Here is a 24,164-nt window from a genome sequence, read left to right on the forward strand (position 1 = left end):
CATTCAACTTCTACTCTTACAGTAAGACCTAAAGATATTGGGGTGGATGGTGTTCTACTGCAGGTCAAGGCTCATTGCGACATGTGGGGAATACCTTATGCCCTTTCTCTTCGGCAAGAATGGTTTGCACATTAGGGGGTGCTTCTACATCTAGGTTCTTCCCTGGCAGCCCATCCCTTAAGGCAACTGAGGCAGGAAAGGAGAGGCACAAGTCCTCCTGGAGTAAGGAGCAGGGATCCAAAGAGATAAGGGAATACATTTATTCTCTAGTTAAGTAAGTAAGACAGAGAAACAGTGAGAGTGAAGCAGCAGCTGATAAATATACAGGACACGGAGAGAGCAGGACACAAGGACAGGGCCAATTGAAGCAGAAGTCAAGGAAAGCCGGCTGCAGCATGCAGGTGTGAGGCTTCCATCCCATTTAGAAACTACAACATGAGGAAAAGAGGGAAGAGGGAAAAGTCAATAGAAATGATCTTAATATACAAGCTTATCTCCAGCTAAATATTAAGGAGGAAGCTTTCTGCATATAGTTCTGGGGTTCACCAGTAGTTCTTACAGAGATAAAATTGGTGGTGTTGAATCATTGCGTCCAGGGATTTGGTGAGAGCCAGACAGAATATTTACTCCTGGAAGCTCACACTTTATGTTGGATTTATGTAGTGAAGAATCAAGGGGGGGTGGAAAGACCTACCCTATACCCCTTGTGCAGGACAGAGTTTATTCTGTTTTAATTAAAAGGTGTCTAGCAAATCTTGTGAGAAAAATATTTACCCAGTTGGAAGAAGCTAAAGGGCAAATCTGATGGGAGTCCTAAGAGGAGGAAATATTATGAGATGAAATTTAAAAAGAATTGGTGAGATAGAGAGCATATGATGAACTGTACCTGATGTGAGTTTAGATGCTCCGGGCAGGTGGTGATACTAGCTATTAGCTGGCTGCAGTCTCCTGATGAAAGGGAAAGAGCTTGCCTTGCTCATCAGCTTCAACACCACAAGGCAGGTCACTTCTACAGCAGAGGAAAAGGGAACACGTAGTATCTCAAACATTCCCTCCCTGCTAAATGCTTCCCCCATACTTTTGTATACAAAAATAAATCAATAAATGATTTATCCCTTGAACTAACCACTCTGAAGAAATAAGAAAGCTGACAATGTCGTTTGGTGGGCCCCAAGGGAAGAGCCTTCTCTGTGGCGGCCCCGGCCCTCTGGAATAAACTCCCCCCGAAGATTAGAACGGCCCCCACCCTCCTTGTCTTTCGCAAGTTACTCAAGACCCACCTATATCACCAGGCATGGGGGAATTAAGACATCTCCCCCAGGCTTTCTTATATTTTATGTTTGGTATGTATGTGCTGTATGGTTTTTAAATTGTTGGGTTTTTTTAATATAATTTTATTATTAGATTTGTTCCATTGTTATACTGTTTTTATTATTGTGAGCCGCCCCGATTCTTCGGAGAGGGGTGGCATACAAATCTAATAAATTGAATTGAATTGAATTGACTTGATCTAATGGCTAGGCAATCTTCCACCATAAAGCTTCTCACCTGTTATCATTGATGTCTGTGGCATTTCCTGTGTACCCATCCAGTAGAAGAATAGGGGAAGAAAAAAAACACAGCATTACTATGCAGCAAAGAGTACACACTGAAGGGGCAAACAGTGCCATTTGTGTGTGTGTATATGTGTGTGTGTGTATTTAGTTCTGCTTGGAAAGTGCTGCCTCACTGAAACTTAAACATAAACCTACCAGCACCTCATGCACAAGATAATCACAAAGGAGACTTATTCTGAAGTTTTTCCACCAAGCTAACCATCTCTCAATTTATTTTCTTTGCTTTTCAGATTTCCTGACCCATTTGTTTGCTTTGTGAGGCAGAACCCATGCACCATACCCCTGTCTGTAAGCCAAGAAATAGTGGGATGTGAGAACAGACTTTGATTATACTGCCTCCTCCCAAGTGGGTCCTTTAAATGGGGCCTCAATGATTTCAAGCTACTGATAAGACCCAGTCTAGGGCAACAGAAAAGCACAAGGCACCCTCCCTTCTCCTTCAGGGTGTACATATTTTTCTTCCCAATATCCTACCATTATCCATATTGAGTTTCTGATAGGAGGTCAGAGGGGCAGTAGAGGAGCTGCTTCCACTGCTGGAAGGTGCATTTGTAAAGCTGCATGAATGGAAAAAGAAAGCAATGAATGGATATTGATAGGTTATGTATGCTAAAAGGACCATAGGTGCCTAGCTGTCTCAGTTCTATTCCACTTATCTCACTGCTGAATCTTATAGCTGATGGGAACTTCTAGGGATCATTGTGCTGTAATAGAACATAGAACTCTGGAGCCAAATGTGATGTTAAAAGCTGGGAGGGAGAAGATCTGTGTGTCAAAATGATTTTAAAAAGCCCTTTCAAGTAAGAATGTGTAGGAAATAGATGACTATTCAAATCTTATATTCAAATTACTAACTCTACTAAATTCCAGGGGAGATATTTAATCTGAAGAGGGCAAGTTTGGGAAATAGTCATCACATTAAATCCTCAATGTGGATGAGCTTGTTCCTGATTCTCCAACTTAAATCTTGTACCTTTGAATGACAGCCAAATAGAGTAGTCTTTTTAAAAAAAATATATTAAAAAATGTTATTAATGTCAGTTATTCCCACCTCCCCCAAATATTTGTGAAGATTGTAATGACCTGGTAATTTATTTCTTCAGCTCAGACATCATGTATCCTAGATTATATTTTTAAAAGTAGGTTAGATCAGCCAGCATATAATAAAATACAAATTCATTCTTCTGGCATGACTTATTTTTCACATGATAATATATAGTGGACCTTGCACATTCAAATTACAGTATTTTAGAATTCCAGAGTCCAAATCCAAAAATATATTGCAGTTGGCCTAAGCCTGCTCTTTGCAACCAACCAATAACTAAGACAAGACATGATTTAGACCAGACTTTAAATAAGCCAGATGAAATGATGACATATTCAACTTTGATTTATGGAGCAAAATGTTCTTCAGATTGCCTCCTAAAAAACTGATAGATTCATCTAGGAAGCTTGCTTAAGCCAACCACAGTTTAATGCACAATTTAACAGAAATAGAAGTCAAATATACTCACTAGCTGTCAGATACAGTGCCGCCAGAATTCAGGTAGGCATTTTGATAATTCTGAAAGAGGCTATTGGTGTAGCTAATGCAATCAGAATTACGGACACCGTAAGGATTGGTGGGGGATGAAGCTGGATAATGCCCTGGTCGCACTGGTTTTGCTGCAAGAGGAAACAAATGTTAAATTTAGAAAAATAAAAGATTGACAGCAGAAAAAGACTTCATGGTCCATCTAGTCTGCCATTATACTATTTCCTGTATTTTATCTTAGAATGGATATATGTTTATCCTCGGCATGTTTAAATTCAGTGGATTTACCAACCATGTCTGCTGGAAGTTTGTTCTGTTACTCTTTCAGTAAAATAATATTTTCTCACATTGCTTCTGATATTTCCCCTAACTAATCTCAGATTGTGCCCCCTTGTTCTTGTGTTCACTTACCTCCTGAACCTTATTTAACCCTTTAACATATTTTGTTGGATAAACTATACAGCATTTCCTTGGAAGAGTAAAGGACAATCTGAACAAGGGAAAAATCTGAAAGATACTCATAAGGATTATAAAATTGTTTGTTTATGACTTTTCTTCACAAAGGAAAGCTCAAGAGCAAAACCAATAAAATAAACAATTCAAATAATCTAAATAAAAGCTTTTTTTAAAATAAAGGACTATCAATTGAGATGTACAGTTACTGTGTGTATATGTGTATTTGTTAATTCATGGAGCTGGGATTTTCAGGATCTGAGTTCTATTTCTCCATCCCACTGAAAGAGTTTAACTCCCCTCCACACATAGAAGGGTATTACTGAATTGGGCTGCACGAACGGAGCTAGGTTTTTTTGGGATCTGAGTTCCATTTCTGCCAGAGAAGTTCCTCTCCCCTTGGCAGGTAGGCCTTTTGTTCTCAAAGGTCTGCCTGAAAGTTGTGTGTGTGTCCAGAGTGGGTGGGGAGGAATCTCAGTTCCGTGCAGAGTTGAGATTCCCACCTGGCTGGCAGTCCTTTGCTCTCAAAGAGCTTTCTGCACGGAAGGAATCTCAACTCTGTAGTAGGTTCAGTATTCCCTGCCAGCTTCCCCATCAATTCTCTGGGAAAGCTGGCAAATTGTGAACACATGACCCCGAGGCGCTTGGTAACTAGTCGTAAGTGCAAACAAGTTCCCAAGCACCCAAATTATGATAACATGATTGCGGGGCATGTATGTGTGATGTTTCACAATATCCAGTTTATGAACTATAAAGCATTCTTCCCAAGGTCATTGTACCTTCAAATGGTCATTAAATGGATGAGGACCGCTTGTTAAAGTCGAGGGATACTTAATTTTTTTTTAAAAAAAATATAAGTATTCCTCAACTTTTACAAGTGGTACATGTGCCCATAGTAGAAACGTCTGTGGAAAATGACAGGTTGCTTTAACAAATTTCAGACTGATGCAGCAGTGGCACTCCCAACTTCCAAACTACTTTTTCTGAATCGAAAGCACTGCACAGCATTATGTACACATTCAACCAAGTAGAAAATATATTTGCTCCTTCCTAGAATACATATCAATTATATACCTGCTACCACTGAGAACTGTCTCCATGCTCAGCAGGAATGGACCCCCAAACTACAGAATTTGTTTGCTTACCAATCTGTGCAGAGTGGTTGCGCTTCATGCTGTTTTTGTAGCGCACTGCTTCCTTGATGCGGTCTACCTCCTGCTGGTAGCGGCGCTTGTCTTTCATTGCCCCTTCCTTGGCTTCCTTCAGTGCACCCTCCAGGGCCTTAACTCTCTCAGCCGTAGCCCGAAGACGTTTCTCCAGTTTAGGAAGCTCACAACGCAGATCTGCATTGTCACGAACCAGCTGCAGCCCAAGTTGACAAGAAAGGGAAAGAAGAGTAATGGAGGTGAAGTGGACCAAGTAGGCACAACTCATTCTGCAAGACCTGGAACATTTGTTCTTGCCTCCGATCCCAAGATGGTTCTGCTCTGCTTTCTCGCATCCTGCCCTTTCCAGAAAAACACACCGAATGTGCTAATTCCACCCAATCTGATCTACCTGGAAATCTCACACCACAGAAGTGTGTTTCTTTATTTTTCCTCCCTAGAAGGGAACTACTACACTGCTTCTTATCCCCTTTGTATCATAGATTTTGCAGGAATGTCTGAATATGCCCCTCAGGGCAAAATATTACGGGGATATTCAAAGCAAAACAACACAAAACATCACAAATTTTACATTCACTCTTGCCCTCCTTCTGAATGCCATGATGGAAAAATCCTGTGGAGTTGGCCTTGAGAAATCCCTGAGTGAAAAGTAGCAAAGCTTGGGTTGTTTTTCCCCCAAAAATCACATAAAAAGAACATTTTTAACCTAATTGGCCACTGCTCTTATAATGACATAGAGAAAAACAACCCAAATACCACACCAACCGAAGTTCTCTCTTTTGCACATATATTAAAAGCAACCTATATGGTAGTTGACACAGATGTTGGTGATAAGTCACTGCCCTTTATAGGTGACCGCCATCCCTTGTTCCCATTAAGCAGGCCCCAAGTGCTACAGATCCAAGCCATGCACCATGCTGGGGTGGGAACATTTTATGAAATGCAAGGTTGGGAGAGAAAGGCAAGGACTCACAATAATCCATTTGACTCTCACCAAATGTAAGCTTGAATTAAACACCAGGTGGGTAAGCTTAATGGCGTGAGATGAACAATTACTCAAGGGGCAGCCAGCAGCACAATAGCAATTAACAGGAAAACTACTGGGCAGCCCAGCCTCCAAGGGAGGGAGAGAAAATGTTTGAGATGATAACATTTAGTTCCCATATCCAGAGATCGATATCAAACCAGAATGGGGGTGAAGCATATAGTGAGACTTTATGAATCATGTTTTTTCCAGATAACTGTAGGGCAATCTTCTGTAATCTGAGGTCTGATAGATGTGTTGGACTACAATTTCCATCAGTTTTAGTTGTTACTAAGGGAGCTAAAGGGTCTCAAACTGGGAAATTATCTGGAATTTGTCTAACTATTATGATGCTTATTTGTATCTACTTAATGTACTGGAAGAAGGAGCATTGCTGTTGAGATTTTAGTGTAGAGCAGCTAAGTTTTTTTTTTCTTTTTGTGACAGATGCTGTGTAGGACAATTTGGTCAGGATTGCCATGGCAAGAGAATGGATAATAGTAACCACATACATGAAGCTGCTGAGAATGGGGCCTGTGTACAGACATGAAGGCCACAATGGTAGTGGTTGCCATGGCAGCAAATTATGACCTCATGCAAAAGGGTCATGAGGGAGTTGCCATGGCAGTGGAATGGTGAGAGGTTCCTGACCTTTTCACCCAATCAATGTCCTCCACCCCCACCTCCCAAATAAATATCTGTACTCCCAATTTGGTCACCAAGTGCAAACATTTCCTGCCCAGCCCAACAGGCAGAGGAAGATGTGAGAGTGGCTGTACGGTACCTTGGAGACCCAGCGATCCAGCTAGGGTACAGCAGCAATGGGAAAAGGGGGATACAGACATGACTCAGCACCCCAGCAGAGTCCCCAATTAAACCCTACTCTGGAAGCCCAGAGAGAAAGAATTTACACCCCAGCAGTGTCTATTGCCTCTGACTGCTGGTACCTTCCTTTCCTGATCTGAAAATAGGGAAAATTCTCTCTCTTGAGCCTGAGATGTGGCAGAAGCATCTTTCTACCACCTTATTCAGCTAAAATAAGCAGAGACAATTGGAGGAGGAAGGAGAACAGAACAAGAGTAGTGGAAATCATATGTGATGGGGTATGAGAAGCAATGCAGGGAAAGGATATAAGCAAATACCTACCAACATTCATTGTCCCTTGCTTCTTTGCCACCTTGTCTAATTTGCTCACTTCAATACATATATGATTTTATGAGAGAATGAAAGGGCTTGGCCTGAAATGCAAATCCATCTCACTTCTTTCTACTTCCTGCTATTTTCATTCCATTCATTGTTTGAAACTTTCCAAGACCTGCTGCAAAATCTCCCCAAATTGCACTTGGAAACAAGTGTAAGGTTTTCAATTAAAGCTGCCCATGGTTTCATAGCAAGCATTGTTGGGAAGGAAAAGGGAACCCGAAAGGAGAGGTACTGAAGTATCAATAGGACTGGAAGCAGAATTTGAAAGCTAGGATAAGAGAGCTGGGTAATTTCCTGCTGAGCCAGATGGTAAGGAGTATTTTCTGTATTGTACCAGAAGGCACAATTCCTGTGGGACAAAATGGCAATTTATCATGATCAAAGCTAAGTGAGGAAGAGCCCTTCTTTAATCTACTACAGGGGAGTACACATTTGTGGATGCACCTGTTACTTTGCATGCAGAAAATCCAAACTGAGTCCCTGGCATCTCAGTAAACAAGGTTGCAGATAAGGATGAGAACTCTTAAGTCTGAAGCAGACAAAGAGGATACTCTTATTAGGAGGCTATAAAACTTCCCTAGAGAACTAAGCTCTACCAGGGCAGAACCTGAACTAGATCCCATTTCTCCAACTTCTACAAATCCTAAGGAAGATTCACTGACTCCCGCAATTACATCCATGCTGCAGTCCATATGAAAGAACAGTGAAATAAACCCAGCAAGTGTGTGAGGTCTCAAGGCCAGGCTTCATGCACTGATGAATTCAGTAACTCTAGAAAGACCCACTGAAACTTTTTCAAATACTGACTTTGTTGTTGCATTACACCCCCCAAATTCTCAGTGCTTTGATTACATGGGCCATGTATTTATTTATTTATTGATTGATTGTTAGAGTTGAAAGGGACCATGAAGGCCATCAAGTTCAACCCCCTGCCCAAGCAGGAACCCTATAGCACACCAATATACACCCTATAGCTGTCTCACTCTGATATGATTTGTACATCTTAGTTTTGATTTATGACTGAATTTGGAACACATTATTGCCCGCTGCCAACTCCTTTTTTGTATGACAGCTGTATTTGCTTTTGACCTCGCTAACTCAATGGATCAATGACTGCACACTAAAAAGGCAAACTTCATGAGCTCATCCTACAGCTGCATATTCCTCAGGTTTTCTGCCTCCACCTAAATAAATATTTCTCAAGTGTTTCATCACTCACAACTCTTCAACAAAAAGGAAAAGGACACATAATTATTTGAGAATGGTTCCTTCACTCTGTCTGAAATCTTCCTTGTTGCTACAACAAATTTCTGGATAGCTTTTATTCTTCTTACTTTATTAATTTGAAACTATCAGAGGATGCAAATTGTGTCATGAAACCTCTATCTGAAAAAAAACCCTAATATTTTTCAAGAAGTTATTTATTAATAGATGTAAATAAACATAGAAAAGGGGCTTCAAAATGCTCACTATTTGAAAAGGCAGTTAAGAAGGGGAGATAAATACTCCTAGTTTGTGGGGTTTTTTACATGCATATACTATCTACCACTTAAGCCACTTTTAAGACCAAGAGTAGGTTGAAATTTCAAAGAGGGAAAACTTGTATTAAGTACGTTATATAAAACTACTGTACTTTGGTTGCCCCCCTGAAAGGCAAAATAAACAATGCTTTATCAGCAAAGCAAGGCTTTCAAAACAATGCATCTCCCTTCTGGGAATTAAAGGTTTGGCCTTTAGGTCTTTTAAAGTTTTGTTGCTACTGTTGCTCTTGTTCTTCTGATCTGTTTTTTGGCGGAGACATTGGTCTGAATTGCTTCCTCTTTCCGAAACAATCCTGCACTCAAGCTGGGTTTACTCCCAGTTCAATGAATACAGCACAATCGCAATAATACATACTGCTTCTGCCTTTTCATTTAAGACTGCACCCCCTATAAATTTTTCAAGAACATCATTAAGAATGATAAAAGTGCTCTTCCCTTGGATTGGAGAATCCTTTGGGAAGAGGGAGAGAGAGTATTTGTTATCTTTTCTTTTGTCCTCTGCGGAGACATTAGTTGTTTTAGAATTATGGTATATATGGGAGGAGGGTCAGGACTTTACACAGATAGTCCTTGACTTACGAGAGTTCATTTAGTGATTTACAGCAGCAGTGAAAAAAGTGACTTTGGACCATTTTTCACACTTATGACCATTATAGCATCCCAATGGCCATGTAATCAAAATTCAGACTCTTAGCAACCAGCTGTTCTTCTGACAAGCCAAGTCAATGGGGAAGCCAGATTCGCTTAATAACTTACTAAACAACTGCAGCAATTCACTTAACAACTGTGGCAAGAAAGCTTGTAAAATGGAGCTAAATTCATGTAACAAATATCTCACTTAGCAACAGAAATGTTGGGCTCAGTGGTGGTCATAACATAAGTCGATTACCTGCATCTGCCGGATTCCAATAGCTCCTACTCTCTTTACTACATTCTTGTAGCTGGTATTTAAAAAGTCCCTCCTATTGTTTATAATGGGAGAGATACAATTCTCTTTTTTCTTTCCATTCCACCTCATGATCTTAGAAAGCAAAAGTAATCAACAAAAGAGCTCGTGTGCTTCTTGTGTCGTAAAATGTTTTCACCTGGTATGTATTTTCAAAATTCCTAGGACACCTTTTAGATCTACTTCCTCTCTCTACAGATAACTCATGAATAAATAAATAAATAAATAAAATGATAAATTGCTGCATCTGGCAAAAATCCCATCAATGATGTCAATTAGATGAAGGTATAGATGGGCGGTACAGTCATGTGATGAATAAATAAATAAAAATAAATAAAATGATATGTTCTGCTTGTCACAGATCACATGATGGTAAGAAAAAGCAATAAGCCGTAAATATTAAAAAGATCATTGTATAGGAGACTGTCTATAGTTTTGGAAGGGAAATAGTAGAGTGCCCTGTGGATCTTACAGTTTTTGGCTGGATTCACACTGACTCAGAACCATAAATCAACCAAACATTTTAGCCTATTGTCTTGTGTGAAATTGGCCTAGAAGGTGACTTATTTAGTCTAATGAGTTGTACAACCCACAAAAGATTAAATTTAGTTCAGAACTACTTGTAGCAGATCTATGTTGTCTTGATAAAGACATCCTTGACCTCAATCGGTAAAATATCTGTTTCCTGTCTTCCAATTGCATGTTTCAAGTATTAATTCTGTATTTGCTTCTTTTCCCTACGTACGCAAGATCCCATCTTTATCACCCTAAGTCTATGCAGGGAAAAATAGAATGACATTGGCCTAATTATTTGGACTTCAACTCTTTTTACGCTCTGCTAGCATGCATGGCTAATCATAAAGGATTGCTTAAATTAAGTAACATTTTTAATGTTTATTTTTATTTATTTATTTATTTATTTTATTATTTAGATTTGTATGCCGCCCCTCTCCGAAGACTCGTTGATAAAGGTCAGTTTCAAGGTACACCAAGTTAGGAAACAGACTTCATAAGAATTAATGGATCTCTACATCCTTGTTATAGGATATAATAATAGAATTGTGAAAGGCTGACAGAGTTTCTCTCTCCCTCTTATATCAAAGTGAATCAAGGCAGGGCAATCTTGAGCTGCTTCCTCACTCCATCCCACTCCATCTTCCCAAACCCAAGTAATGGCTGTTGCATACCTTCTTCAAGATCATCTCCATACTCCTCTATGCCATATTTGGTTTCTCTATGTTTAAATTCTAACTATTTTTTTTATTTGTTTTTAATATTTACATGTTAATGCTTACAGGTGAATCAACATCATGTATTTACATTTGTTTCTATATTTTCTATAATTATACATTTGTATATGTAAAATACTATTCCATCTCTTATTATGAATTTTTGTTCCTTTTCTGTATCCATGTGTACCACTTTGTCCAGACTGAATAATAGTCTGAGTCTTTTTGGTCATTTAAAACTTACAGAGGACACTATATTTGCCTATCACTGAAATAAAATGTATGAAGCCATAAGCAAAGAGCCAATGAATGTACACAACCACATATGTGCATTTCACCAAGTTAGATAATGTTTTAGGTTTTTCTGCCTCTTTTCCTCTATGCCCTATTTATATGCCTAATAATATTTCCTTCTAATGCTTACATGAAAACAGAAATAATCAGACAGCACACCATACAGTAATTTGTGGAGGCCCTTGCTGAATTCCCTATATTTCTCAGAAGATCTTATTTTGATACATTGATTTCTATTTTTTTTAACAATGTTATATTTCTTATTTCTATACATAACCATAATTTATCTAAACATTCTTGATTCCTTAAAATCCGTGGAACTACATGCTATAATATCTTGTGCAGGGGGTAATAAATGAGCACTAAACTCTTCTCAAACTCCCAAACCATTCGCTGTCTGATCCACAGGATTGGTTTGCCAAATAATCAAGGATACTGATATAGTATGAAAGGCAAAATATTATGGATTAACAGAAAATGGGAGACAGCTCAGCACAAGCCTTGTGATGAGTTTTGGGATCAATAGGCTCTAAGTCTGGTGTTTAAAAAAGTGATTCTATTTTGATGGGAAAGCAGGAAGAAGAAGAAACCTGTTGCCTTTTAAATTTGGTGAACCATATTTTCAAGCCAGTTTTGCAGCCTGGTCAAAGCTGACCACTTTTTAACCCAGTTTGATGCAGTAGTTAAAGCACCGACTAGAAACCAGGAGACTGTTAGTTCTAGTCCCACCTTAGATATGAAAGCTGGCTGGGTGACTTTGAAGTAGTCACTCTTTTCTCAGTCCAACCCATTTCAGAGGTTATCATGGGGATACAAGGAGGAGGAAGGAGTATTAGGTATGTTCACCCCCATGAATTGTTTATAAAAATGATAAAGGCAGGAAATAAATAAATAAATTCCAGGAGTTTTCCTCTAGCAATATCTATCAGGTTCACTAATTCCCCATCCGGGTATAAAGCAAACTTAATATTCAATGAGAACAGGTATCTGCGGGAGTTATATTATAGAGTCAGAGAGTAGGCCTGGGTAATATATTGATCTTGCATTATGTGAACTCCAAAACAAGCGAAGAACATGTCCATGCACGGATTTGTGCCAAATGAATCCTAGGTGAATGGAAAAAAATGAGAGAGCATCCAGATGGCTTTATGAACATTCAATGCTGCTACAATACATGGTGACTGCAAAATGGAGACAGAGAAAAAGATTCCCATCCAATTGACTACTGTATAAGGAATGAAAATAGCCCTGAATTCACTAGCTGTCCTTCTTTCCATCTGCTCCATCCCTCTTGGTTCTCATTCAGCCACTCACCTGTTTGTGAACTTTTGTAAGCTGTTCCAGGTTGTTCTCAAGAAAGGAAATCTTCTGTTTCTGGGAATGAGCCCCCCCACTGTCCTCGGGTTCCAACTCCGCACTCTGGAAAGAAGGAGCAAGAAGATATTTATCTCTGCGGCAGTGAAGGAGATGGGAACAGAGGAAGATCCTGTGAGCAATGTACAGGAGTGACTATGCCAGCAGTGCAAAGACCAAATAAAACTATATGGATCGGTCCACACTAACATTCATTCTTTAGTTGCTTCCTTACAAAAAACTGTATGGCAAGAATGGGTTCCAGAATTGGGAATGACTTTGAATTTAATGTAACCTCACTGAGAATTGTTCAACAGAACCATTTTCTGCCTTAATGGGAGCAAAAATTCAAAACTGCTATGTGGGGAAATTAGAAGAAAGTGAATTTCCTTTACAGTGGAAAGAAAGCATCTGACTTGCTATCACACTACTACCTAATTTTGTAGTTATTGCTGGATCAGAGAATTTTCAAAGAGTCTAGCTAGTGTAGAATAATAGCTAAGAGATGGTACCCCAATATAGGTTTGCTTTCACATCAAATCCCACCCTTGCAATGACTTCAGGTGGTGGATTTAGGCAAATACAGTACAATATCTCACACCTTACCTTTTCACTCCAACCTGCCATTTGGGGACAGAATTGTTAGTCTCTACCTTAAGAGGTTTTTTTATAACAATACTTTTCAAAGATAAAGGATTTCAAAGATTCACAAGTTTTTGATGTGTTTCAAGAGTTACTCACTTTCTTAACTCGAGTCGTGACGTCTTGAACGAACAGCTTGCGAAGGTTGTGGAGGGTCTGGAGTTCACGGGCCTAGAAAGGACACACGGATAGAAAGGAAAGCTGAGATAAGATGTTTTAGTCTCCCCATTCGCTTCCTCTATTCACAAAACTCATTTAACTGGGTCACAGAAGGGGAACATATTGTGTAAACCCTTTAAGCTACATCAGTCACTTGCTTAACCAAATCTGCTCAGATTTAGCCCCAAACAGATAAACTGCTGTTCTCTATGGATAAAGTCAGCTAACGTGCAAACTACTTATGGTACCAGTACCAGGGTACACTCTAGGTAATTCAGAGAGACTCTGAAAATGTCTGTCTACGTGCCTTAGCAGTTTTCTCTCCTGTCAAACATAGCCCAACAAGGAGGGCAAAAGATGACGGAAACATATCACTAGTGAGTCAGCTCTGCCTCCAAACTTTCTGTAATAATGCCAATCACAATCATATTACACTAGTTTTTAAAAAATACTTCACAAGGAAGGAGAATGGAATAAAAAGGCCAAAGGACAGGGGAAAAGGGACAATCTTTCAGGTTTCTTTACAACAGACAACAAGTGGTCAAAATAGGAAGCACCATATCCACCCCTGTCCCAGATAAAAGCGGTGTTCCCCAAGGTAGTGTACTGGGACCAATGCTCTTCATTCTCTACATCAATGACCTTTGCGATTACATCACAAGCAACTGTGTCCTCTTCGCCGACGATGTAAAACTCTTCAACACCACCGATAACACAACTACTCTCCAAAAAGACCTTGATGCTGTTTCTGAGTGGTCTAACACATGGCAACTCCAAATCTCAGCTAGCAAATGCTCTGTCCTACACATTGAGAAGAAAAATCTGAACTCCAAATACGAACTGAATAATCAAATTATCACAGATAATCCCCACTCGGTTAAAGACCTTGGTATACTGATAACAAAAGATTTAAGTGCCAAAGCCCACTGCAACAATATAGCCAAGAAGGCTTCAAGAGTTGTAAACCTAATCCTACGCAGCTTCTGCTTTGGCAATCTCACACTATCTACCAGAGCTTACAAAAGTTTTGCCAGACCCATCCTTGAATACAGCTCATCTGTTTGGAACCCATATCACATCTCAGACATTAACACCCTTGAAAATGTCCTAAGATACTTCACCAGAAGAGCCCTTCACTCCTCCACTCGAAATAGAATACCCTATGAGACTAGACTTTCAATCCTGGGCCTAGAAAGTTTAGAACTAAGACGCCTTAAACAAGATCTAAGTATTGCTTACAACATCATATGCTGCAACGTCCTGCCTGTCGGCGACTACTTCAGCTTCAACCACAACAACACAAGAGCACACAACAGATTTAAACTTAATATTAACCTCTCCAAACTTGACTGTAAAAAATATGACTTCAGTAACCGAGTTGTCGAAGCGTGGAACTCATTACCGGACTCCATAGTGTCATCCCCAAACCCCCAACACTTTACCCTTAGATTATCTACGGTTGACCTATCCAGATTCCTAAGAGGTCAGTAAGGGGCGAGTACAAGTGCACTAGAGTGCCTTCCGTCCCCTGTCCTATTGCTCTCCTATATCTCCTATACCTTTCTTCCATTCCTATATTTCTTCTTCTATTCTTTCATTGATATGTTCTATTACTTTATCTTCTTTTCTATTATTTCTTAGATATATTTTACTATGAGTATCTCCTCTATAACCTTCATCATGTATTTTACTATGTATATATACCCTCATTGTGTATTGGACAAAATAAATAAACAAAGAAACAAAGAAACAAACAAACAAACAAACAAACAGCTGAGAGCTCTAAAAAGTGGCCATTATATAACAGAGTCCTCCTTCTACCCAATGCTGCTGCCACAGATGTGAGCCTATTCACTAGGAATAAGAGTGCTGACTTTCGAGATGCTTACAACGGTCTCCTCCAGGCCCTTGAGGTCTTGCTTGGACTGCTCGTGGCGCTCGTAGAGAAATCTGTCAAGCAGAAAGAGCATGTGAGGCAAAGATTCCCAGGGAAAAATGTTCTCAGAAGAATTTAATTGTCCTCACTGAAGCATAACTCTGGTAACACAGGCAGGGGCTGTCTATTTAATTTAATTTAATTTATTAAATTTATATGCCGCCCAACTCCTGTTGGATTCTGGATGGTGTAGAACAGGTAAAAACAATATTAAAATGATTAAGACCCCCAAATAAAAAAAAAAAACATTCACTACTTCTAGGCCGGAACTAGGTGGTAATGCTCAACAGTCCCAGGCTTGCCAGTAAAGCCAGGTTTTCATGGCCTTCCAGAAGGCCAGGAGGGGGGTGGTATGAATCTCCGGGGGTAGCTGGTTCCAGACAGTCGGAGCCGCCACAGAGAAGGGCGTCCCACGTGGTCCCGCCAGTTGCTTGGCTGACAGGACCTGGAGAAGGCCAACCCTGTGAGCCTGAATCTGTCGCAGGGAGGTATGGGGCAGAAGACGGTCCCGTAAATTGTCTGGCCCGAAGCCACGTAGGGCTTTTATAGGTGATAACCAACACCGTGAATTGCATCCAAAGACCAATTGAAAGCCAGTGGAGCTCGTGGAGTGTTGGAGTAAGGTGGGCGTACCTAGATATACCCACAACAGTTTGTGTGGCTGCATTCTGGACTAATCGTAGTCTCCAAACGCTTTTCAAGGGTAGCCTTATTACCCTATTACTTTACGTTTTAGGATCCTACATATGGTCAAGATTAGAGGCAGTCATAGATATATTATGAAGGCGTCAAAGGGATGTCATTTGTTGGGCCCAGAAAGTGAGCCTTTTCTGAAGTAGCGTCTGCCTCATGGAGGGCAGGATGTTCTCAATCTTTGAGGCCTTTTGTAGAGACCTGGCTTTACTGCCCAGACTGGGGGCCCTGGAGAAGTGAAGTAGGGTTGGGTTCTGGTTTTCCTCACTGCCAATTCACTCAGGGATATGTTTCATGAGCATGCACATGCGCAGTGCTAAATCAAAGCTGTGCATGCATAGAAGCAAAAAACAAGATGGCGGCACCTATGGCGCTGCTGAGAGAACTGGCTCGGGGGCATGACAGGCTGCCAAGTTACTACTGGTTCTTTAGAACCGGTTCAAATCAGGAGGGACCCACCTCTGAAGTGAAGGAACCTATCTCCAAGCTGTGTTAATGACAGTGGACTGCAATACTTCCTGGGCTGCTATTTATTTTCATTCATGTGTTTGTTTTTATTTTTGACATTGTTCGTTGCCCAGTCACTTACTGAGATGGGCGGCTATACAAACTGATTTTTTAAAACATGGCTAAATTAATTTTCATCTTCTGAGCTTTTACAATCTTTTACAACTTTTAACAGGATTAGGGTTCTTTTCCTCATTGCTTCTTTGAGTGGCATGTCTACATATTCCAAAAAATGTAGGTGCATACAGAACTGATTGAACTAGGACAAAAACGTGACTTGATACAATCACTCCCCAGATGCCTAATCATCCTGTCTTCTACCCTTTGAAAAATTGTCACAATTAGTAGTAATTTTGGGAGGGCTCTATGGGTTCCATTCCAGACCTACTACATGGCCATGGTCCTTAGATTGTACATGTCTGTTTTATAAAATCTTAGGACACAGTTTTTTTGTTGAAAGAGGTAAACCTGGGTAGTGAGTAGCTGAATTCAACTCCATATATGTGACAATAGGCAGATTTGGTGGCAGAGAAAACCCAAGTACTGCAACTGAGGAGGAATGGTTCATCGACCCCTTCCAAAATCTCCATTGCAGATGAATAATCACTTAGAGTTGGGGATTGAACACCACCTGTTTTGAACCAAACTGTAAAATGTTCTAGAGCTATTCTATGTAGGAAAAGAAGGAACCCCATATGCGTAATCATGGAAGCAGTGAAGAAAGAAGTAAGACAGAGCAGGCTTGAACAAGTTCTTACTGGGAGAGAAAGGAAACGGGAAATGTACAAAGCTTTAGAATAGGGGTGTCAAACAAAGCCTGTGGGCTGAATCTAACCAATGGGGTGCTTAAATCCAGCCTGCGGGGCCACCCTGGAAACAGCAAAAGACCGGCCTATGGCGCCTCTGCCAGGGAAAATAGAGCTTGGGAGGGTCGCACACGGAAGGCTGGCAGGAGGCCATCTTGGCTGAAAATGGACTTTGTTTTCAGTGGGAGACCACTCAGGTCACCACAGATGCCCCCGAAACAAGTGATGTCAAGTTTATTTATTTATTTATTAATCAGATTTGTATGCCGCCCCTCTCCACAGGCTCGGGGCGGCTCACAGCAATAATAATACAATGTAAACAAATCTAATATTTAAGTTAATTTAAAACCCCAATTTAGAAACCAATCATACATACTGACATACCATGCATAAATTTTATAAGCCTAGGGGGAGGGAAAGTCTCAATTCCCCCATGCCTGACGACAGAGGTGGGTTTTAAGGAGCTTACGAAAAGCAAGGAGGTTGGGGGCAACTCTGATATCTGGGGGGAGTTGGTTCCAAAGGGTTGGGGCCGCCACAGAGAAGGCTCTTCCCCTTGGTCCCGCCAAATGACATTGTTTAGTTGATGGGACCCGGAGAAGGCCAACTCTGTGGGACTTAACTGGTCGCTGGGATTTGTGCAGCAGAAGGCCTGGCCATGCCCATCCTGCCCCCCCTCAAGGTCAAACACAACCCTGATGTGGGCCTGAATGAAATCGAATTTGACACCCCTGCTTTAGAAATATAAAATAGGACCCAGTCATGACATTTTCTTGTAAAGGATCATCTTCAATTTAAGATAATATTTTGGGGTGAATTTGCTCCATAAACCAAATATATTTAAATTATTAAACATGCCCTCATCATCCCTATTGAGTTATAGTTCCTTCTCCCACTCACTACATAGGTTTAATGTACTTCAGCTTTTCCCAGCTGATGCCTCCTGGCATCAAATGCCAGAATTCATCACATTTTGTTTTAGGGAGTGGGACTTATTCTTAAACACAGGGATGAAGAAAGACAGCTGAAAATGTCTGAGGAAAGGAAAAGTTCTCACGTCAGCTCCTGAAGCTTTTGTGTTTTCTCTTGCTCCTCATTCTTGAGTTTCTCATAGTCAGCACGGAGTTTCTCCAGTTCAAGTTCTAACTTCTGGTTTAAGCTGGATAAGAAAGAATGCAAGGATAAATATTATTATTATTATTATTATTATTATTATTATTATTAATCAGATTTGTATGCCGCCCCTCTCCGCAGACTCGGGGCGGCTCACAGCAATAATAATACAATGTAAACAAATCTAATATTTAAGTTAATTTAAAACCCCAATTTAGAAACCAATCATACATACTGACATACCATGCATAAATTTTATAAGCCTAGGGGTAGGGAAAGTCTCAATTCACCCATGCCTGACGACAGAGGTGGGTTTTAAGGAGCTTACGAAAGGCAAGGAGGGTGGGGGCAACTCTGATATCTGGGGAGAGTTGGTTCCAAAGGGTCGGGGCCGCCACAGAGAAGGCTCTTCCCCTGGGTCCCGCCAAACGACATTGTTTAATTGACGGGACCCGGAGGAGGCCAACTCTGTGGGACCTAACTGGTCGCTGGGATTCGTGCAGCAGAAGGCGGTCCCGGAGATATTCTGGTCCAGTGCCATGAAGGGCTTTATAGGTCATAACCAACACTTTGAATTGTTGCAAATTGCAAATACGCTATTGTTGGGATGGTAAGCTAATTATCAGAGTTATTCAGCAGCCTTTTAATTTAGCATAAGATCAATAAAAGGTCTCGATGCTAAAGGCTCAAAACATGGAGACTAAAAACCCAAAGCTTCTAATGCTTAAATAACTGCATTTCAGGACAATGTACTATATAAAAGAGAATATTTCAGTCAACCATCTTTTAAGCCTTTCCATCACAACCAGCTGCTAGTTTTAGGTTTAGCATTGGTATAAATGGATTTTTAACTGCAGCACTCCAGCCTAAGGAATTTTTTATTAGGGCAAGTACTACTGAATTAACTCCTGTTCTCAGGAAGGAATTACTGGCCTTAAATTAGTTACAGTTCATAGTGTCTCAGGGCTCTTAATTACCAGTCTATAAATCTTATTGATTGTACACAAATTAAAGGAAACCAGACAGCTGCATTTATGTCACACGACAGACATGGGCATACAGTGGTACCTCTACTTAAGAACTTAATTAGTTTCATGACCAGGTTCTTAAGTAGAAAAGTTTGTAAGTAGAAGCAATTTTTCCCATAGGAATCAAAGCAAATAATGCGTGCAAACCCATTAGGAAAGAATTAAAAGCTTGGAATTTGGGTGGGAGGGGGAGGAGGAAGAAGAGGAGCAGGACAGTCGCTGCCGAAGGAAGAAGGTGAGGTGAGGGGAATCAAAAAAATCCAAAACTTTTTTTAAAAAAAGAGGGACTATGAGACGGCGAGGAGGAGCAGCCCAGAAAAGCCAGAGATGGCCGGGATTAAAAGGGGAATGCAGTGATCCCTCGATCATCGCGAGGGTTCCGTTCCAGGACCCCTCGCGATGATCGATTTGTCGCGAAGTAGCGGTGCGGAAGTAAAAACACCATCTGCGCATGCGCAGATGGTGTTTTTATTTCCACAGCAGCAGCGAGGAGCCGAAGATTGGGTTTCCCCGCCGCCTCGCTGCTGCTGCTTGTCCGCGCGCGTGCCGCCCGCCCCCCGCGCTGTTGCTGGGGCCGCTTCTCAGCTGAGAAGCGGCCCTGGGGTTTCCTCCGCGCGCGCGCGCGTGCCGCCCGCCCCCCGCGCTGTTGCTGGGGCCGCTTCTCAGCTGAGAAGCGGCCCTGGGGTTTCCTCCGCGCGCGCGTGTGCCGCCCGCCCCCCGCGCTGTTGCTGGGGCCGCTTCTCAGCTGAGAAGCGGCCCTGGGGTTTCCTCCGCGCGCGCGCGTGCCGCCCGCCCCCCGCGCTGTTGCTGGGGCCGCTTCTCAGCTGAGAAGCGGCCCTGGGGTTTCCTCCGCGCGCGCGCGCGTGCCGCCCGCCCCCCGCGCTGTTGCTGGGGCCGCTTCTCAGCTGAGAAGCGGCCCTGGGGTTTCCCCGCGCGTGTGCCGCCCACCCGCCCACGCCGTTGCTCGCGCCTTACCGGGGCAAGAGGGGGAAGACCCAGGGAAGCCTCTGCCCGGCGGGGAAACTCCACCATCTACGCATGCGTGGAAGGGCACGCATGCGCAGATGGTGGAGTTTACTTCCGGGTTGAAAACTCGCGATATAGCGTTTAGCGAACATCGAGATCGCGAAACTCGAGGGATCACTGTGGTAGGAAACTGGCCGGTCCTTTGTGCCGCTCTCAAATTTCCTGGGAAATTTTTCCGAGTTCTTAAGTAGAAAATGGTTCTTAAGAAGAGGCAAAAAAATCTTGAACACCCAGTTCTTATCTAGAAAAGTTAAGTAGAGGCGTTCTTAAGTAGAGGTACCACTGTACAGTATTGCAACCACTCTAGCTACACTCACTGCCATTACTTCTAGAATTACTTAACATGAGATTTCTCCTATTTGGTTCCTCTAGACTTTTTAAGAGAGACTATAAATCTCAAATTGTTAGTAAGCGTGCTGATTAAGAGTTCTTGGAGTTGTAGACCTAACACAGCTGGAGTGTGCGAGGTTGGTGAAGGATGATTTACCCTTACTCCCGACTTCCATCTTTGCTCCTAATTTCTATTCGACATATGTTCATAAATGGTTGTCGCTTATTTTATTCTTTTCACATTAGTCCTGCCTTGTAAACCTTGTGCAATTTTCTGCTGATACTCTGCCATCAGTCTCTTGGAACTGATTAAGTCAGGTTCTGCCAAAAAAACAACCACTGCTCAGCTTCTCATCTCCAACATGCACCGTATTTTTCGTACCGTACCATATTTTTTGGAGTATAAGACCTTCTTCCCCCACAAAAGAGGATGGAAATGTCGGTGCATCTTATACATTGAATACAGCCATTATTTGGGCTTCCAAAGCCCTGTCCCCACATTCCATTTTTCCAAAAAACGGGCCCGTTTTTCACAAAAATGGGGTGTGCAGAGAGTTTGGGAAACCTGCGGTGTGCTCTTGGAATCTGTGGGAAGGCAACCCCCCCCTTTTTTGTGAAAAAATGGGCCATGTTTTACAAAAACGGGGGTGTTTTTCCCTTCCCCAAGCCCCCAGGAGTTGTCTATTCCTCTGCCCACCCCATTTTTGTAAAAATGGGCTGGTTTTTTTGCAAAACTGGGGGCACTTGTGCCTTCCCTTTGCCCCCAGGAGCTCTGCAGGCCCCACAAACCCTCTGCCCACCACAATTTTTATAAAAAATGGGTGAAAAATGGACCCATTTTTTTCAAAAAATGGTACGCAAAGGGTTTTGAAGGCTTGCAGAGTAGTCCTGGAGCCGGGGAGGACAAAAACATGTTTTCCTTACTTACCTCTTTGAAATCTTAGTGCGTCTTTTGCACGAGTACATATTATAATCCAAAAAATATGGTATCTTATAATCTGATGGGTAGGGCAATCTCTCTCCTTCCCATCAGAACAACTTGACCCAGCCTAAAAATGACTCACTCTTTCAGCTCATCAATGATTTTCTGCTTCTGGTTGATCTCATCCCGTAGCCGTGCCAACTGCTTGTGGTGGGCTTCGCGGTGACTCTCTAGCTGCACTTCCAAGGCCTTCTGTAGGAAAAGAAAGCAGTTCAGAAGTGTAGATGGCAGTGCTGGGGCCCTTCATAAAGCAGAAATCTTGGATACTCTTCAAATATATACACTGCTCAAAAAAATAAAAGGAACACTTGAACAACACAATATAACTCCAGGTAAATCAAACTTCTGTGAAATCAAACTGTCCACTGAGGAAGCAACACTGACTGGCAATCAATTTCACATGCTGTTGTGCATCTTCAACTTTGTACAGAACAAAGTATTCAATGAGAATATTTCATTCATTCAGATCTAGGATGTGTTGTTTGAGTGGTCCCTTTATTTTGAGCAGTACAGTGTTCCCTCGATTTTCGCGGGTTCAAACTTCGCGAATAGCCTATACCACGGTTTTTCAAAAAATATTACCGGTAATTAAAAAATACTTCGCGGTTTTTTTCTATACCACGGTTTTTCCTGCCTGATGATGTCATACATCATCACCAAACTAATAATTTTTGCAAACAAATAACCCAAAAAAATTATTATTTTTAATAAATAATTATGTTTATAAATATCAGGATCACTAAGTGTCTTATTCAATGGCGAGTACCAGTAATAATGGTGAGTAAATGGTTGTTAAGGGAATGGGAAATGGTAATTTAGGGGTTTAAAGTGTTAAGGGAAGGCTTGTGATACTGTTCATAGCCAAAAATGGTGTATTTACTTCCGTATTTCTACTTCACGGAAATTCGATTTCGCGGGCGGTCTCGGAACGCATCCCCTGCGAAAATCGAGAGAACACTGTATATTATTTTCTGGCAAATCCATACTCTCTTCAACATCCCATCATACGCTTGTCCTCTTTTTTTTCTCGGGCCATCCTAGCTCACGAAAATCACTGATGCACAATTAAGTCTTAGATATCTTTACTAAAAAGGTTTTAGAACTTCACATGCAAAAAAAAAAAAGGTTGGACAAACAATTGTAATTCCTCATGATTTAGCCGTCCCGCAAAACTCAAGCAGCTTAAACCAGAGGCGATAGAAAGTTCAAATCATAAGTAAGGGAACAGAGGGTCAGTCAGTTGTGGTATCACAGTCCAGACTTACTACTTGAGAAAGCAAGGTAAAGAATTGGGGAATAAGGTGGTGAGGTAAATGGAGAGCTGTTGCCAATTGATGGATGACGCACTCCTTATATAGAGGCAGTGTGATTTGAATTTGTTCCTTGAGAGTGGGGGGGGGGGGGAGAAGCATGTGTGCATCTATGTTTGTGCCTGTATTCTTTATGGCCAATAATCTTTCTGAGCTTCCTTGCTCAATCCCACTCTCTTCCTGGTAGGCCCTTGCCCTGAGGAGGTGTTTGCTCAGCCTCTTCATCCTCCAAGGCTTTTGATAGCTGCCTCTCCAAGTTGCTAGGCAACACTGCTTCCCCTGCCTGCAACTCTTGCAGCGAATCTCCTCAGGCTGATGACTCTCCTGTAACTGCTCTTCATCTTCTGAATCTGAATCTCTTTTGAGCCTGAAATATGCCTGTCTGGCCCTCTGTCTCTCTCTCTTTCTTTTTATTTCCTCCAGCTCTACCTCTCTTTTTAATTCATGCTGGTGTAAGTGGGATAAGACCCTTGAGGAAGAAAGACATGCCTTATCTCTTGTACTAACTTCGACTTCATCAGTATCTTGTATCAGGTCCTGCTCCTTGGCTATATCAAGCACCGTCTCTGTGGGAGAGAAGAAAGATCCTTAATGAGAGGATGGAGATAGAGATAGAGGATGGGTTGATGACCAGTGTTAGATTAATAATTCGCTTTCTTGATGTAGGAGACTAGGCTAAAACAACAATTGCTCCTTTAATTTTCTATGATTTCTTGAGCAAGTTATTCCCTCAATTTTATCTCTCAATCTCAAGATTTATTTTTATTTATTTATTTATTTTATTTTATTTTATTTTTCAAATTTATAGGCCGCCCTTCACCTAGCGCAGTGTTTCCCAACCTTGGCAACTGGAAGATATCTGGACTTCAACTCCCAGAATCCCCCAGTCAACATTTGCTGACTGGGGAATTCTGGGAGTTGAAGTCCAAATATCTTCAAGTTGCCAAGGTTGGGAAACACTGACCTAGCGGACTCAGGGTGGCTTACAACAATAAAATGGTCACAAAATTAAGATACCCCAATACATAGAATAAAAATGAATAGAAAAATTAAAACCCAATATAAACAGCATACAATCATCACTCATTCATACTACTGGCCGGAGCTCAACGGCCCAGGGCCTGCTGGCATAAGTGTGTTTTTAAAACCTTTCTGAAGGCGAGGAGAGTGAGGGCGGTATGAATCTTTGTGGGGATTTGGTTCCAGAAGACCGGGGCCACAACAGAGAAGGCTTTTCTCCATGGTCCCACCAGCCTGTATTGCTTGGCCAACA

At 41.5% G+C, this 24,164-nt stretch overlaps 1 protein-coding gene across 1 annotated transcript in view; it reads right to left on the bottom strand.

Moving 5' to 3' along the window:
- Positions 1 to 246: 246 nt before the first annotated feature.
- KIF5A (kinesin family member 5A) overlaps positions 247 to 24,164 on the bottom strand; it is an 83,313-nt gene continuing 59,395 nt past the window's right edge. The window contains exons 18-29 of the mRNA XM_070740941.1: positions 23,399 to 23,457; positions 21,664 to 21,773; positions 18,160 to 18,261; positions 15,050 to 15,110; positions 13,101 to 13,172; positions 12,321 to 12,425; positions 4,749 to 4,965; positions 3,131 to 3,281; positions 2,091 to 2,173; positions 1,549 to 1,576; positions 887 to 1,009; positions 247 to 428 (exon numbers count right to left, since the gene is read on the bottom strand). Coding sequence (XP_070597042.1) covers positions 931 to 1,009; positions 1,549 to 1,576; positions 2,091 to 2,173; positions 3,131 to 3,281; positions 4,749 to 4,965; positions 12,321 to 12,425; positions 13,101 to 13,172; positions 15,050 to 15,110; positions 18,160 to 18,261; positions 21,664 to 21,773; positions 23,399 to 23,457 — 1,067 coding nt within the window. The 3' untranslated portion in view covers positions 247 to 428; positions 887 to 930. The remainder of the gene's footprint in view (positions 429 to 886; positions 1,010 to 1,548; positions 1,577 to 2,090; positions 2,174 to 3,130; positions 3,282 to 4,748; positions 4,966 to 12,320; positions 12,426 to 13,100; positions 13,173 to 15,049; positions 15,111 to 18,159; positions 18,262 to 21,663; positions 21,774 to 23,398; positions 23,458 to 24,164) is intronic.

Source organism: Erythrolamprus reginae, chromosome 2 (assembly GCF_031021105.1).
Source record: "Erythrolamprus reginae isolate rEryReg1 chromosome 2, rEryReg1.hap1, whole genome shotgun sequence".
In the NCBI taxonomy this organism is placed as follows: Eukaryota; Metazoa; Chordata; class Lepidosauria; order Squamata; family Dipsadidae; genus Erythrolamprus; species Erythrolamprus reginae.